At 40.9% G+C, this 16,651-nt stretch overlaps 1 protein-coding gene across 1 annotated transcript in view; it reads left to right on the plus strand.

The window, feature by feature from the left end:
• The window catches only part of ptprn2 (protein tyrosine phosphatase receptor type N2), a 183,420-nt gene that overhangs the window by 31,080 nt on the left and 135,689 nt on the right, over nt 1-16,651 (plus strand). The window contains exon 3 of the mRNA XM_015954635.3: nt 4,747-4,860. Coding sequence (XP_015810121.3) covers nt 4,747-4,860 — 114 coding nt within the window. The remainder of the gene's footprint in view (nt 1-4,746; nt 4,861-16,651) is intronic.

Raw genomic sequence — 16,651 nt, forward strand, 5'->3', positions numbered from 1 at the left:
ACGCTTCTCACCTTTTCTAGCTGAAAATCTTCTTTATTCTTGTCAACACGCTGAAAATCCACATGCAGCTTCTCCAGAACATCTCTGGCTTACAGGATTGTGCATTCAAGGAGGATTATTTGATTTTGTTTGCATAAGAAAAGGTTAAAAATTAAAATCCATTGCTAGAATAAAGACAAACTTTCTTTTTGCCGTTTACACTTTTAAACAGAAAACAAATAGTTTATTTGTGGTATTTTGAGCTTTTCACAAGCCCCCAGGTATGTAACACATGCTGCTCTCCTCCAGGCCTGAAATTAAAATGTCATTTTTCACTGTCAAAAATAGTGAGTGCAGTGTGCGTGCGTGCGTGCGTGCGTGCGTGTGTGTGTGTGTGTGTGTGTGGTGTTTTTCCCCAAGCTGTCAGCTAAAACGAGCCTTGTTTTGATCCCATCAGCATCGTGAGAATCCACGCGGTAACTCAACTGTAACACAATCCTTCCTGTAAAATACCTCCTATTTCTATATTTAAAGCTCTAAATTCCTTCCTGTCTGGTTGCTAACGGGAATGTCCCCGACAACAGAAATGGATGAAACCATTGCCATGGAAACCGCTGAAGGATTTGGAGCATCAAAAATATAGCAGTTTCTTATCACTTGTTATGTAACCAGCCAGCTTTTTGTTGTCTTTCGAAACAGTTTGGTCGTTTTTATTTATTTATTTATTTATTTTTTGAGTGTGAAATCTTAACATCAGCAGGGATTGGATTGGAAAAGCGTTTGGAAGGAAATCTACAACCCCAGCACGTGCTGTAATGGATGCATGTTTTTTTGTTTACCATCTGAAAATAGCTGCTGAGCTTCGTTCTCTCCTGTCTGTGTTTATTCATCACTCTTAAGACTCTAAGTCTTTTGTTCTGTTGTCGAGCACGTCACAGGAAGTAAGGACAAAAACATAAAAAAACTGCATCGTTTTTATGGCAGAATAATAATTATCATCACCCAAAACGGAAAAGTTGAGCTATAATGTTTTTGTCCGTATGTGTTTGATAGCAGAATTTCTTGTTGCCAATCACAACATTGCACTTGACAAAAAATGATTAGAACAACATCATTCTTCAACATATAGAAATATATAAAGATGTTTAAAACAGGCCATGTTCTTTACATGCATTCCTTGTTTTTAATTCAATTCAATTCAATTCAAGTTTATTTATATAGAGCCAAATCACGACAAGAGTCGTCTCAAGGCATTTCACATAATAAACATTCCAATTCAGGTCAGTTCATTAAGCCAATCAGAAATAATTTTTCCTATATAAGGAACCCAGCAAATTGCATCAAGTCACTGACAAGTGTCAGTGACTATACAGCAATCCTCATACTAAGCAAGCATAAAGCGACAGTGGAGAGGAAAACTCCCTTTTAACAGGAAGAAACCTCCAGAGGATCCTGGCTCAGTATAAGCAGCCATCCTCCACGACTCACTGGGGATCGAGAAGACAGAGCACACACACACACACACACACACACACACACACACACACACACACACACACACACACACACACACACACACACACACACACACACACACACACACACACACACACACACACACACACACAAGTAATGTGTCTATTGTTATATTGTGATGTCTTAGTAAATATTCTATTTGGTGAAAGATAAACTTTATTGTATTTATCCTAGTGAATCTATAATTAAATGGATAAACCACATCCAACGTCAAGGAAAGCAAAAAGCCATTATCAGGAGAGGGAGGATGTTTTAGTGGTTAGCAGCAGTGTGCTAGTCGATGGCCCCCTCCATGAGGCCACCACAGCTCAGCAGAACATCATTGTAGCTTCTTCTGGGGAGAAAAACACTTACAGAGAAAATAAAAGTTAACAGCTGAAATATCAGAAAATAGTACAGTTAAAGAGCAGACTGTAGAAGAAAGCAGTTGAGTGTGAAAAGTGGTCAGTGTATCCTCCAGCAGTCTAAGCCTATAGCAGCATAACTACAGAGATAACTCTGGATAACCTAGCCTTTTAGATGGAGGTATGTTGGAGTCAGGGCAAGGGAGAGCCGTCTTTACCGACTGTACACTCCACCTTTAAGGGTCGTTTCTTTTTGGATTGTTTTAGACGTGACAGTCTAAGCCTGATCTCTGCTCAAACTCATTTAAACTCAGCCTTTTGCTGTTTTTTTTTTGTTAACACCCACTCCTAATTTTACAGAATAATATTTTTGTTTGAATTCCTTAATGCACAGTGCTATAAATGCATATTTTAATTGCATATTTTTCTTTTTACTTATACTTCTTTATAGTCGTTTGCACCAACACCACTAGATATTTAGTCTTTATGCATATTTTTATCTTTCATTTGTCACCTTTATGCTGTTTGTAGCAGGGTTATGAAGCAACACCATTCTAATTCTGTGTATGTCTTACCAATGGCAGTCCTGACCAGAAAGTGAAAATGAATTGCTATTTATTAAATGCTTCCATGATGTTATTGGTTTCTATAAACATGCATTTTTTTAATTAGCACTTTCTTTATATTTTAGCATCTTAGTCACCATCATATAATAAAAGGCACGTCAAAGTGTGGCAGGAGGGCCATTTACGGCCCTCAGACCCCCATTAGCATTTCTAGAATGATTAATTTTCGTCCAGTAGGGTAGTGATGTAAATTAACACTTTTGACTATTTTTACATTGAGAATTTTTCTAATATGCCTTATTTGGACCTTTTTTAGGAGTACACAAAAAATAAATCAGAATCAGAATCGTCTTTATTGTCATTGTTTTCCAGTGACAACAGTGTAGCAGCTACTCCTTGACTGGTGCATCAGATAAAAAGGAAAACACAGTAATGTACAGTATAAAACATTTTTAAAAGCTAAAATAAGGAATACACAGGGTATTTCTCAATGTCAAGGCCAGGCGCCTTACTTACGAGGACACTGTCCTTCCTTGGTCAAAGAAAACGGTTAAATGGAATAGACTTACATCACGTGACCGCGACTTCCACGGCGATCACGTAACGTCACGTGACACGGGCGATAACGTTATATTTTATATGTATTCATTTCGATGTAAATATATAACGAGCTTTTACTTTTTAAATTGTGTATATGTTTATTAAATTAAATATGTAAGTGAGTTACTACCCGCTAGCCACCAAAGCTGCAACTACTAAGCAACTAACCAACAATACATAACTTCTTTGAATTTAAAAAAACATTTTAAATGAGCTGACTTACTTTTAAACTTGAAAATTGTCCCCAAAGTAGCTGCCGGCTTCTAATCCGCTGTCTTTTTGAAAATACTGCGGTGTGTTGTGGGTAATTTTTGACCAAGGCTAGGCTACAAGACACCTCCCGTGTGTCCTTGCTCAGCTAGCAAAACGGCTAACAAATGGAGAACACAAGCCTCGGTAGAACATGAACATTGGAACACGTCTTGGCGGCTCCTAGTGACGTATCTCCTAGGCAACCGGGGCAGGGCCAAGACATCAAGACGAGGTTCCTTGGCATTGAGAAACACCCACACAAAAGTTCTAATATAAACACATGAAAAACACAAAAATAAGAGAGCTATTAGAGATTTCTTTCTCAAAGGGCACCATCTAGAGGCCAAAAAAATGTACTGCACCTTAAGACCCTCTCGTTAGTTTTGTGATTACAGCTGGAGACAGTGATTCGGCCACTGAAGCGAGGCTTCGAGACTTGTTGGATCGGGACGTGTCCATGAAGCCCCGCTTATTTCATTTAGCAGAAAAACCACATGACTGATGACAAACGAGGCCTCGTTTACCTGCGTCTTGTGACTGGTTCCTATTACGCCTACGTTATATCACAGTACAGGGTAAGGTCACCAATTTTACGGATTTCTAAAATTAAAAAACAAATCATAATTCCCGAAAAAGGGCAAAACTATAGCTTTAACTTTATTTTGACCCTCATCTTGAAAGGCTGGGACACCCCTGATCTAAAACCTTGTTTCTGATATCGGTTGTAAAAACAAGGTTAGAAAATTGCTGCGTGTAATAAACTCATTTTCCGTGTTTGTGTAAATGCAAGCAACAGTCTTATTGGTGTCAGCTGTCATTGCCGGATGTCTTGAGGCTAATTAATAGGAAGCTGTGGTGTGTGACCAAGTGTTGATTCACATCATTAATTCCCATCTAATCACAGCGGCATACCTTACACACGCTCCCTCACACACTCGTGCTCACGAAGCTCACCACAGCTGCAGGGTTTCCTCCCCCGAGGCCATCTTACAGTCCAACTTCCAGTTACTGGGTTTAGATGCAGAGATTTATCTTCCAGGCTGAGAAGAAGGTGGCAGCTTGGTTTATTTACATTCCAGGCCTTACATTTACTCACTGCTTTCTGACCCCCTCGCTCCTTCCTCTGGAGCCTCAGCCTCTTTCAGAGGTCTAGACTAGCCATTGAATTATAGTGAGTCTATGGCATGGGTTGCCTGGCAACCCAGGCAGGAGACCTGCTGATAGTGAGATTACCAAGGTCTCTGATAAAGTCCTGTCTGCTATGGATGTTTGCTTATCTTGGAGCTGTCAGAGGAAAAATGTCAGCTATTAGATCAGCCCCGCCAAACAAACGGAGGCATCTGCAACACTGCAGGTGTCTTAAATCATTACAGATTCTCATCTGAGCCAGAAGACGTCATTTAGCATCATGGGAGTCACATAAAGTGTGTGATTTTCACCTGTTTTCACTGACTCCCTCCTCTCTATAGATGGACTGTTTGGACGGTGCCAGGAGTTGGCCGGAGCAGACCTGAGCACGTACGATATCTCTTCCTCCGTGCTGCAACGCCTCAGGGTCCTCCTACAGAAACTGGCTCACCGAGGTACAAACCGCCTGTCTGTCTTTGTCCACGTCTTGTGCAGGACTCGCAGCAAAGGCCTTCATGGGAAGTGAGCCAAATAAGTCAAGCTGTCTTTCCGGCTGGCACGGCGCACCGCCGTACAGTTAGAACAGGCCATTTGACTCATGTCAGACCATTGTTTGGCCATCGTCTCCTAACTTTAGCAGCCAATCTCATTGGCTCATGTGCTGGTTGGACATTTAGAGGTAATTTTGTGGATGAGTAACGTTGAGGTGTGCTCTGTAATCACATCAGACAGTCTGTCCTGCTCGGTCGATGGCCGATAATGTGCTTGTTATAACAGGTTACTGCTCCAGACAGATATAATGCATTTATAATAGGATTCTTTATTGACAAAGGTAACTTGAATGGCTTAATTAAAAGAAAAGCTGGAAGATGAATTATTTTTATTATTTGCTAAATTATACTCAACTCGTATTCTTGAGATTAACTCATGTTTTAAGCGTGTTATTATTTACTTAAATCACATGAATTAGATGTTCAGGTACTTTTATTATGTTTTAAACAGTCATTTAAAACTACTGTCGCTTTCAGGCAGATGAAGTAAAACAACTTTAATATTGTGGATATTATTGTTTTAATTTATAAGGCGACAGAAAACAATTTTTGTCTAATTAAACTTTAATTGGGAAATGTTTCAGTTTGTTTGCTGAAGACATAATTTGATCAGAATGAGAATAAGGCTTGTACCTTTTTAAGGGTTATATTATTATAATGGTAAAATATTTACTAATCATGCAAAAAAAGAATAATTTTACATTGGGGGGGGGGGGGGGGGTAAAATCTTCCTCATGTAAGGCCCTAAATAATCCAATTTAAAAACATGTTTCCATCTGAAGTTTCATTTTTTACTTTTAGAATTCCATATTTTATGTTCTAAATATATATTTTTTGGAAAAAGCAAATTAAAAATAAGGAATTTGTGTGAAAAAATCTCAAAGGTGATTTCATTCTTTCCCTATAAGTGCTTCTACCATTTTTCTCCACCAGGGAGCAGTATGCACCTTCTGCACTGATCATGACCACAAGCATCCCAATTGGCTTCCCAGACCACTCTGAGCCTCTATTAAAAGCAAAACCAGTGTTGGACATTATTAGGCATGTGGGCAAATTGAACAATAAAAATGAGAGAAAAGCGTTGATGAATATCTGGCAATAGCAGCCTGCATCATATTTATCACAATAAATGGTAATAAATAAACAAAATAAATCTTTCAGGTGTGTTAAAATCTCTTCTTCTCTGACCTTGTGCTTTAAAGACAGCCGGTTACAGACATGACATCATCACTTTGAAACACTTCCACCCGGTTACTGTCCTGTTGAATCAGTTCCACAGACGGAGAGCGTTATCTGCGGATGAGTCGACAATGCGCCGTCAATGCTCGCTGACATGTTATTCTTATCAGCTCAACAGCTATTGAAGTGCCATTTTTGAGGTGTGTGGGCCCCCTTTCTGAGCTCAGACGGGATTCTACAGACCATTGTACTGTAAACTAAATTGAAGAGATGAAGGAGAGGAAAGCGAGAGAAAAAAACAGGACGAACATCAATGGAATCGATTTACAACCCTCTTTATCTTGCATGAAAGCAGGTAGAAATCACACAATCTCTGCTCACTGCACAACACCAATGTCAGTCAGATCAATAGAAATTGACCCTTGTACAAAAGGGCCCCCGGTTGTGTGGATATGTCCCCATTGGCAGAGTACATTGTCTGGTATTAAATTTTCATCACAATACCTTTGAATGCAGGGCACAATCACCCAACTGCAAATGACACTTTTATATTTTGCAGCGAGGCAAAGCCGTTTTAGTTTTCACCATGTGTAGCCACAGTGCAGCCGCACATGTGATAGCCTCTGCGTGGCTGTCACACAGCTTAAATTAGGATCAGGGTATGTTTGTGGGAACGAGTGGACAAATTCCTTGAGAAGATGCATATCACTTGCCACTTTTCACGTCAAAAGCTGTGTTTCAGCACTAAATGATGTCACTGATTGGCGCCAAAAGGCGTCAATTGAAATGAATAACATTAAATGTTTTTTCTATCACTGTGCGACGTAAGAAGCGGCATTCAACGGCGAGTAGAATCACCATTTTTTGCGGCACACTTTAAACCACCACATTGTAGGGGTATTCCCGCTGCATTTTTCTGCTTTGGGAGCTTTTAGACATCGTCTAAGCAGCTTTTTACCCTTTCATTCTACTTCACAGGCAACGCTTACATTTTTTCAAATGCCGGTTGTTTAGTGAAATCTGCCGATATCATTTCCTACTGAGTTACAACCAACCAGCATGAGGTAACCACAAGTGCTGCCCAGCATCTCTAATGGGCCATTTTGGAGTAAATACCCCAACGCAGGTACTCAGTTGGTTCTTGAAATGGCCCGCAAAGTAGTCCTTTTGGGCCAGCCTAGTGAAATGGAGACACTAAATCATTATACAAGCAACATCCGATGAGATGCAGGAAGTAGTCAATGCCTCGCAGCCAGATGCAAGAAAATAACTAACATGCTGCCGTGTGTTAGCTGTGACCAGATTTTCATATCATCCTTCCACCCCTCAGTAGGTAGAAGGTTTGTAACAGTGTCCCGGTTGAACTATGACAGCTGGAGCGCCCACATAGTCTACGCCTCTAAAAGGTCACATATTCACACAAAGGATCGTGGAGGCTAGGAATAAGGTGCATATGGGCAAACAGTGGGGGTCCCAAATTGTCCGCGGTTTCCGTGGTGGCCTATCAGGAGTTTACACACATAGATTTTAATGGACCCTACATGGATTTTCAGAGGGACCCAGGTGGTTTTACTCATAAATGGGCCCATTAACATTTTTGTGGGCCCATATATATTCCATATGGGGCCCACCTATGTTTGCTGGCTGTGACGATACTCACATGTTAAGAAATAATGACGAAATAACAGTGAATGCAGCCTTAGATATTCAGTTTTATGAACAATTAAGCTGTAACATAACATTTTAGCTCACTACCTGTAAATTAACTCAGTTGTGTCCATTTTTGTGTTTGCTAATCATGATTAGCTGTAGTGGTCATCTTGAATCTTGTTGGCTACAAAATGTAATCTGTTGTAGACGAACGTTCAGTGATACATACTAGTTTTCTTAAAGCATCGCTGATCCAGACTCAGAGGTCAGTGCACAAAATAGACACATAAACTGGTCTCAGATCAGTTATGACAATAAGGGCTAATTAGTTTATTTGCCAATCAACTTGTAAGGCATTACATTTAATTTACAGTCTGTTTAAAATGCTGTCTGGTGTTACTGGTCGTGGTGAAAAATGCTAATGTGTCGATCTGAAACTCTTAATGAAGTAAGTTTTAAGTGCCAGTACAGCATCAGTCTTGTGAGTCTAATTGAGATGTTGTGTTACATCAAAGATGCTGGTTCATGTTAATTCTGCTGTAGGTAACACCAAATGTGGTGAACCAAAGAGCCAGAGCCATAGCAACAGTAACCAAGGAGGAGTGGACAGGGCTCAGCAGTCAGCTGCAGTCCAGTAAAAATCTTTTCACAAAGTAATTGTGGTTTAGTTGATGGACCATGTTGAACTACGTGACCTACAGTCGATTGTTCTCTGGACTCTGCTCCAAGCAGGAGATGTAATCTTATAGTAAAGATAGAGAAGATGATGCGTCATGACAGATGCGTTGGCGTCATTGACAGGAGTTGTCAATCAGAGGGATTCATTGACCCTAATGTTCTGCCAGAGTTACTTTGACATGGTTTTTTTTGTGGTCCTGGTTTACCTTCTATCAAAAAAAATGCTTTCTGGGAAAAGCAGGCAACAGAACTGGCTGTTCTGAAACTGTGATTTGTTCCCAAACATGATGTGAGAATTTTATTTTTGTCCCTTTAGATGTCAAAAAAACTGAAGTCCTGCAGATTTGAATTAGAGGATATAAAACAAACTTTATGCTGCCAATAAAAGTATTTTTTAAAGATGAGGTTCATTTAGAAACATATAATACTTGTTTTTTTTAATGCAATGGTTAACTATGAGTTTACACACATGAAATAATTTCTTCTACCCCATAGCCGCCAAACGACAATAGACGGGGAAACGCTACGGTCAGAAAAAGATCACAGGAACATATTTGACAGGTTCATGGACTCGCCCACCTTGGCTTGCGACTGCAAAGGCTGTGTTGATTTAACGGCCAGGAGAGAGCAGCTAGTAGAGCTTGGCCAAAAGCTAACCATTATCATTAGCAGCTCCACAACATAGCCAAACACATTCAGGCTTGTGTTATTTGTGGTGATTGCACATCAGTGTTGCACTTTTTACTCAAGAAAGAAGAGCGAATGAAAGCAGTGGAAGAGTCACATTGTTGTTAGCCAATCAGAGATGAGATGTTCATAATTATCAACGAGTAAGACTTCAAATCTTGTTGTTTTATTCCCCACTTCTCTGACAAAATTCTACTTCCTGAAACAGGAGTGCCAGAGCTTTATTTATTTATTTATTTATTTATTTTTACAGAAAAAGACTCAAGGGATTCCTTTAATCTGAAGAACACATATTTATTGAATTAAGGAGTGCATTTATGTATTTTTCTCACATAACTGGGACTTTCGGAGAAGCTAAATCATGATAAAATAGGTGTTTGTGCATTTTTCCTCAACACAATTAAGTTTTAACTGATTTATTTGTAATTCATTCACAAATGTATCCTGCTTGAACATCGGAGTATCTTTTCTTTTGTCTTTAATCAGTCCCAACTTAAGCCAGCGTCTCTCTCACCCAGTTGTGACTGTTGGAAACTTATAGAAAACACAAAACTTTGAGAACATCTTCAACATTTTTGTGCAACCAAAATTGGATTGGTACCAGGTTATAAAGGGGAATTTTCAGGGAAAATACTAATACAGGAAGAAGTGTCGAACACGAGAGTTTCCTGCCAAAATGGGAGACTTGACAGGTGTTTTAAATTGGGAGAATAATTATAATTATTGTCTTTTATTTTATTTTTTTTGCAAGGTTGGTCCAAGGTTTTTCCATATTTCATCAATACAGTATCTTAACTCACAGAAAGAAAACTGAGATTTCCAGAAAGCTGCAACTACTTTGCAACAATTTTGAGATAAAGTGTGCTTGGACGCTTGAGGTTTTCCGGGCACGTCCAACCGGGAGGAGGCCTAAATGTAGACCCAGGACACGTTGGAGGGACTATGTCTCTCACCTGGCCAGGGAACGCCTTGGGATTCCCCCAGAAGAACTGGCCCAAGTGGCTGGGGAGAGGGAAGTCTGGGCCTCTCGGCTTATGCTACTGCCCCCGCGACCTGACTTCGGATAAGCGGATGAAAATGGATGGATAGATGGATGGATGGATGGATGGATGGATGGTGTGCCTTGCACTTTGAGTATTTTTGGAGTTTCAGCAACATCAAAGCGAGGTCCTGTAAATCATGCAAGGACACTGAGATCCCTGGAGAAAATTTTGAGACAATTTTGTTCACAGTCCGGTGAGAAACTTGCTTTAGGGAAAGTTTTGCTCATTTCATCAAAACAGGAACGTCAAAACAATAGCTCTGGGGCCTAAGGGTTCTGATCCGATGTATTTGCCATATTTTCAATGAACACAAAATCAAATGGTTTGCATATTGTTACATTAAACATGTTTATTTAGAATATCACCATTTTTTAAATTGAGACTAAAATTTATCTGAATTAACAGGAAACTCTCAAATGAGTCATTTCTTACAAGCAGCACTTAAAGACAGATTTTGGCGCTTGCCTTGCTAATGCACCGTTCATTACGTTTATGTGTCAAACTCCAAGTGACACATTTCAGTTTGACTAATTAGGCAGAACTTGCTGCTAAATTATTCACAGTCTTTCCAGCTAATGCCTTTAAAATCAGTTGGTGGACAGAAGTAAAGGAAAGGGGAAAATCTGCATTTCAGAAACACCAGATGAAACAAGAAGACGTGTAGTCAGGATATCATCTAATAGGCTTTGAATATGTAGGAGACCCCCCCCCCCCCACACACACACACACACCCCGTCCCCTACCCTTTGCCTCTCGCTCTCTGTCACAGAAAACAGACAGGAGGCCAACTAAAATATCCTGCTTGTTTGAAAGCTGTGGTGCTAATGGCAAGGCGTTAATTAACCGAGGCGTTTGCCTGATGGGATGCTGCCGTTAACAGGCAGAAAGTGGCAGCACTCGATGAAGAAGCCCCCTCTTCTACTGGACTTAACTCTTGGGTGCTGGGATAATCAGCTAAGGGCTCCACCAAAAGGAATCCCACCATCAAAACCACATCGCTGTCCTTGCTGACTTTTTGCTTCACATAGCGACTCATTTTTTCATGTATTTTGTGTTAACCAACCCGAGCCCTGAAGTGTGCCCGTTGTAGACCCATAAAACATACATGTATAGAAATGAGTGCCTCCACTAAGAGATGGGGTGTCACACAGCCAATGAAGCCAGTCTCATCCCATTTGTGATGCAATAACACATTTACCGTGTAACTGCAGGTAGCATATGGAGCATATCCTGGATGGTGTAAAGGATCATCACTGTGGTAACGTATAGCCAGAGCGGCCCCCATCGGGTAAGCCATGGGTAGTTAACTGTCATTGTTGTGTGGATTGATGGCTGAGCACCGTTCCAGAAGAGTGACAACATACGCTGCTTTGTGCTTCATTCAGCGCTGCCAAAAAATTGACTGGAGGCATCAGGAGCTCCTCTGCATTCCTCAGATCTTCATCTGGTGCTCATGAATATCCCAGTGATATCTAGCATAGGGAAGAAACCAGTCTAATGAAGACGTTCTGCTGTGGTAATGTCTCATTTTTACATTAGCTGTTTTGATTAATAAACAAATCCATATCATCAACAGTGATTTTATTTTACTTTTTTGATGAGCTGTTAACGATTAAGGATCAAATGATAATTAGATATTTCTCATTAAAAACCACAGTTGATGTGTCACCAGTGAGCATCTTGCCTCTGTAGGAAAGTGTATCATCTATGGTATGGCTGTGCTCTTTGCCGATGGAATCCTCTGCCTCTCGACTTGTGGGGAAAGGAGCCATGTTTTGGGTTTCTTTTTTGATTGGGTAACTCCATCTGGTCTTGGCACCACTGTGCTTTGCCCCTGCCCAGGAGCTCTGCATCCCAACTATGTGCTGGCAGTTAGCAGAGATGTTGGCATGGCATCAGGCCACGGTGTGACAATTTCCCTGGGCTGGTCGGATGGCTGTGTTATGTGTGTGTGTGTGTGTGTGTGCATGTTTATGTTCCCGTGTTTCTATACAGTCCTATCACACTGGGGTATGTCATAACGGGTTTGAGATGAAGACCTAAAATCAGTCTTATGAACAATGGAGGTGGAGCAGTAGCGCAATCAAAGGGTGGCCAGGGGTGGCTACCCCTAAAAAATCACTGGGCACCCCGCTGTCCACACCCAGGGAAGGCCAGTGTTCTTTAATAAGTCATATTAATGTTCACACAAACCATACATTTATGAAAACGAATAAAGGAGCATTTATTGCATCACTACTGGCTAACCTTTCCCAGAGTTACCACGAGGATCAATTTCACTGGTCCCATGGCCACCCCTATGAAATCTTTCTGGGGGTGCCGATGAGGTAGAGAAACAGCCTTTTATCTGAACAAAACTCAAAAGGCTGGTTGGGAACAATGGGTCACCAGAGTTACATGCAAGATGAAAAAACACTTGTTCAGTAAGAACTAAGACAGGAAAACTAGGAATACTTGGGCTAGTGACTAAAAGATCACATTTATCTACTCACACCTCCAATTCATTGACCAGGGAGCTACATGGGGTCTCACCGTATTTACAGTCTATGGGTCTCACCCAGTGACACTTTGACATGTTGTGGGATCGATCAACCAACCTCCTTGATTGTAAGCTACTGCTCTCTACTCACTGATCCATAGCCACTTCAATTTACTCTGACTACGGATGCTTTACACCAGGATGGTTTGTGGGAATCAGACTCGTTCTCGTGGAGGGATAGCAAAAAAATGTAACCCCATTGTTTGCTTTTAATTATCAGACGGACATAAACCCATCCTCAGCCAGCTTCTTTACTTTAAACACACACAATAATAGCTACGACATGCTGGCTCACATCCTCTATTCTGTTTTTCTGGATGGACCAAGACCCACATTGTCAGGAAGACCAACTTAGACCCTCCAAGGAAGCAAACTCTGGTCCAGACCAAACTGTGCTAGTGTAAAAGCACCCTAAGTTAACTCTAGAAGTACATTTCATGTTAAATCTGAAGTCTGTTCTGGATAACCCCCCTAAGGAATGGACCAGATGGAAAGGAAAACATGCCAAACGTTCTTCAACTCATAACTGCATACTACATTTTTTTCAAGATATAATGAGTATATTTTACTAATTGTTTCGACACTGACATTTTTGACATCAAAAAGAAATTAGGGATGTTCAGCATCAGCTTTTTTAAAGATATACAGTGGTCCCTCATTTACCGTAGAGTTTGGTTCAGTTCGGGTCCAGCTTTCCACCCCTCTCCTGCCACTGTAACTTTTAAAACCAGGAGATACCATGGATGTGAACTTGCCAAGCAAACTTTTCAGATGGTCCCATTTGATGGTTTTCCTCCCAGCCGTGGACATTTTCTCGTTTTAGACACAACGTTTTCAACTTTTACTGGCATATATGTTTACCATAGCTTGTTCAAATAGAGGCCAGCTCTGGACTCTGATTGTTTTTTTCTCAACTAGTCCCACCTTTCCCAGTTGCTGATTGGTTTTTCCGTTAACCTATCTTTTCCATTTTCTAATTGGATTTTCGTTAATGTCAATTTTTGTTGTCACCTTTTATTTACTGACGAATAAAAATCTGCAGAACAGCGAGGATGCAAAGGGTGAACTGCGTTATAGCGAGGGACTACTGCACTGACATATTCAAACTCTTAATTTGTAATACGATACCAATATATGTGAGGAGCCCCCTCATTAAAGAACATTTTTATTATTATAGGATAACTAACATATGTGCTGACCTGCTATTTACTGTGGTCTCAAGTATAAATGAATGCCTTGTGAGTTGTTCTCTGTTGAAAACAAACTCTGGTGCTCCTGTTTCAGGAAGTAAAAGTTAACTGGAGGAGAGGGAAGCAGGAAGCGACTGGATTTGGAGGTCTCCTCATTATTATTCATAACATTCGGACAGCTTGCATCTGATTGGCTAACAGCAACGCAACTCTTCCACTGCCTCCATTGTTCTGCAATGTTGACTTGTTGCTTCCACAAAAAAACACAAGTGTAATGGACTTCTGTGATGTTGTGGAGTTGTTAATGCTAATGGTTAGCTTTTACTAGCCGGGATGTGCTCTCAGCCATAAGGCCAGTTAACATGTTAGGACAATTTGTACCAAATAAACAAAAATATCTCTAAGACTATACCATGTAAATGTCTTATTTTGAAATTTTGAGTGAGAGTTGAAGTTGTTGAAGAGTTTGATGTGTAATATGTGCATGGTATGTAAAGATTGTGTCATGTAAAGAGTGAAAACCAATACTGCTAATTTGTGATGATACATTTTAATGCTAATATGGGCAGATGATATCTGATATCCCTAATCTAAACCCTATCTCACTTGGAACATGATTTGTGATTTTTATATATTTTTCTCCATGTTGTCACCTGTTTTGTTTCTTACCTGACAAATGTAATAATTAATTAAAGCTGCAAGCAGCATCGTTCGGCCCTCGCAGCGAAGCTGCTCTCCCTCCGTCCGCACCCCCTCCACTCCATCCCCGACGCCATCCCAACCCATCGCCCTGCAACCGGTGGTGCACGAGCGCCCATGCGCGCCAGACTGCCCAACGTGCATTTAACCGTGATCACTGTTAGCTGTCGCCTCAGTCTGACTCAACCTTTCTTCCTAGCCTGCCAACAGTCCCCACTAAAAATGTTTTCAATTAGCAAAATATTCCAGCTTCGAAAGAGACTCTTAACGTAATTGGAATAAAATGGTCGACTCCCTGTGGGATATGGAGCATGGCTCCACGAGACATCTTTGTAGGCCCAGACAAACTACATAAATGTGCAAAATGTCACAATCCTCAGTCAAAGCATGACTTGGGGCTGAGAGTCTTAATGGTCGTAGGGGGTGCTATTTCAGTAAAAAGGCCACGCCCACCAGCTTATGACATCGATTTGTATTGGGGGTCAGACTAGAATCACTCACCAGAAATCTTTTGGTGATATCATGAGAACTGAGGAAATAAGAAGCAAACATATTTCCATGGCGTGTTGGCGAATTTCGCCATGCTCCCAGGGCCCTGCCCTTTTTTAAAACCTGCCAGTACTAGACACCAAGTGACCCCAACTTTTGTATTGCTATTTGGCAGAGATTGCTGTTGAATAGATGAAAGGAGTCCAATAGGGAGCTCTGAAAGTATAAGCATGGTGTAGTGACAGGTCAATGTTTGAGGCTTAGCCACGCCCACACCGTTAGACTTTTGGAAAATCCGTAGGTTCAGTTTTTCCTGCTTTGTCTTAAGAGTTTTTAGCAGTAGTATGAAGGCGATGGGGGTAAAGGGTGCTGTGGAGTTGACTTACCTTTGAAGTGTGCAAAAATCACAAAATGGCATACTTGGACCAAAATGGCAGACTTCCTGTGGGATATTGAATATGGCTCCAAGAGAATTTTTTGTAAGTCCCAAGACATTACATCAGTGTACAAAATTTCACAATCCTCAGTCAAAGCATGAGTTGGGGCTGACATTTTTATTTGACCTAGGGGGCGCTAGTGAAAAAACTAAGCCACGCCCACCAGATTTTCAGGGTAATATTTATTGAGGTTTGGATTTGTATCAATCACCTGAATTGTTGTACCGATAACATCAGAATTGAGGAAATGAGAGGCAAACGTAATTCCATGGTGTGATGTCAAAATTCGCCATGCCTCCAAAACTTCGCCCTTTTTTGAAACCTGCCAATACTGGACACCAAGTAACCCCAGCATGTCTACTGCATTATGCTAGAGATTCTTGTTGATTAGGTTGAAGGAGTCAATTTGGGAGCTTTGACAGTAAAGCATGGTGTGGTGACAAGTCAAAGTTTGAGGCCTAGCCACGCCCACACCGTTAGACTTTTGGAAAATCCGTAGGTTCAGTTTTCCCCCCTTTGTCTTAAGAGTATTTAGCAAAAGTTTAAAGGTGATGGGGTAAAGGGTGCTTGGGGACTGGCGTACCTTTCAAGTGTACAAAAAACACAAAATGGCGTACTTGGCCCAAAATGGCCGACTTCCTGTGGGATATTGAGCATGGCTTCATGAGAGTTTTTTGTAGGTTCTGAGACACTACATAAGTGTACAAAATTTCACAATCCGCAGTCAAAGCATGGTTTGGAACTGGCACTTTAAAGGGTGCTAGCGGGCGCTATTTCAAAAAATTGGCATGTCTACCGACTTTTGATTTAAAATTTATTGTGGATCATACTAGGATCACTCATCAGAAATTTCGGGGCGATAGCTGTAGAATTGACTAAATGAGAGGCAATCGTATGGCCATGGCGTTACGCCTGACTTCGCCACACCATCACAGCTGTGCTGTCTTTTGAAAGCTCCTGTAAAGTGAGGCCCAGCAACCCCAACTTGTCTTCAGTTACTTGCTACAAGTTTGTGGTGTTTATACGAAATGGCGTATTTTGGGAAATTTCACAGTAAAACTTGACCTTTTTAGTCCTGAGGGGGCGGGGCTTGTGTAACATTAT

This window comes from Nothobranchius furzeri, chromosome 7 (assembly GCF_043380555.1).
Source record: "Nothobranchius furzeri strain GRZ-AD chromosome 7, NfurGRZ-RIMD1, whole genome shotgun sequence".
Taxonomy (NCBI): domain Eukaryota; kingdom Metazoa; phylum Chordata; class Actinopteri; order Cyprinodontiformes; family Nothobranchiidae; genus Nothobranchius; species Nothobranchius furzeri.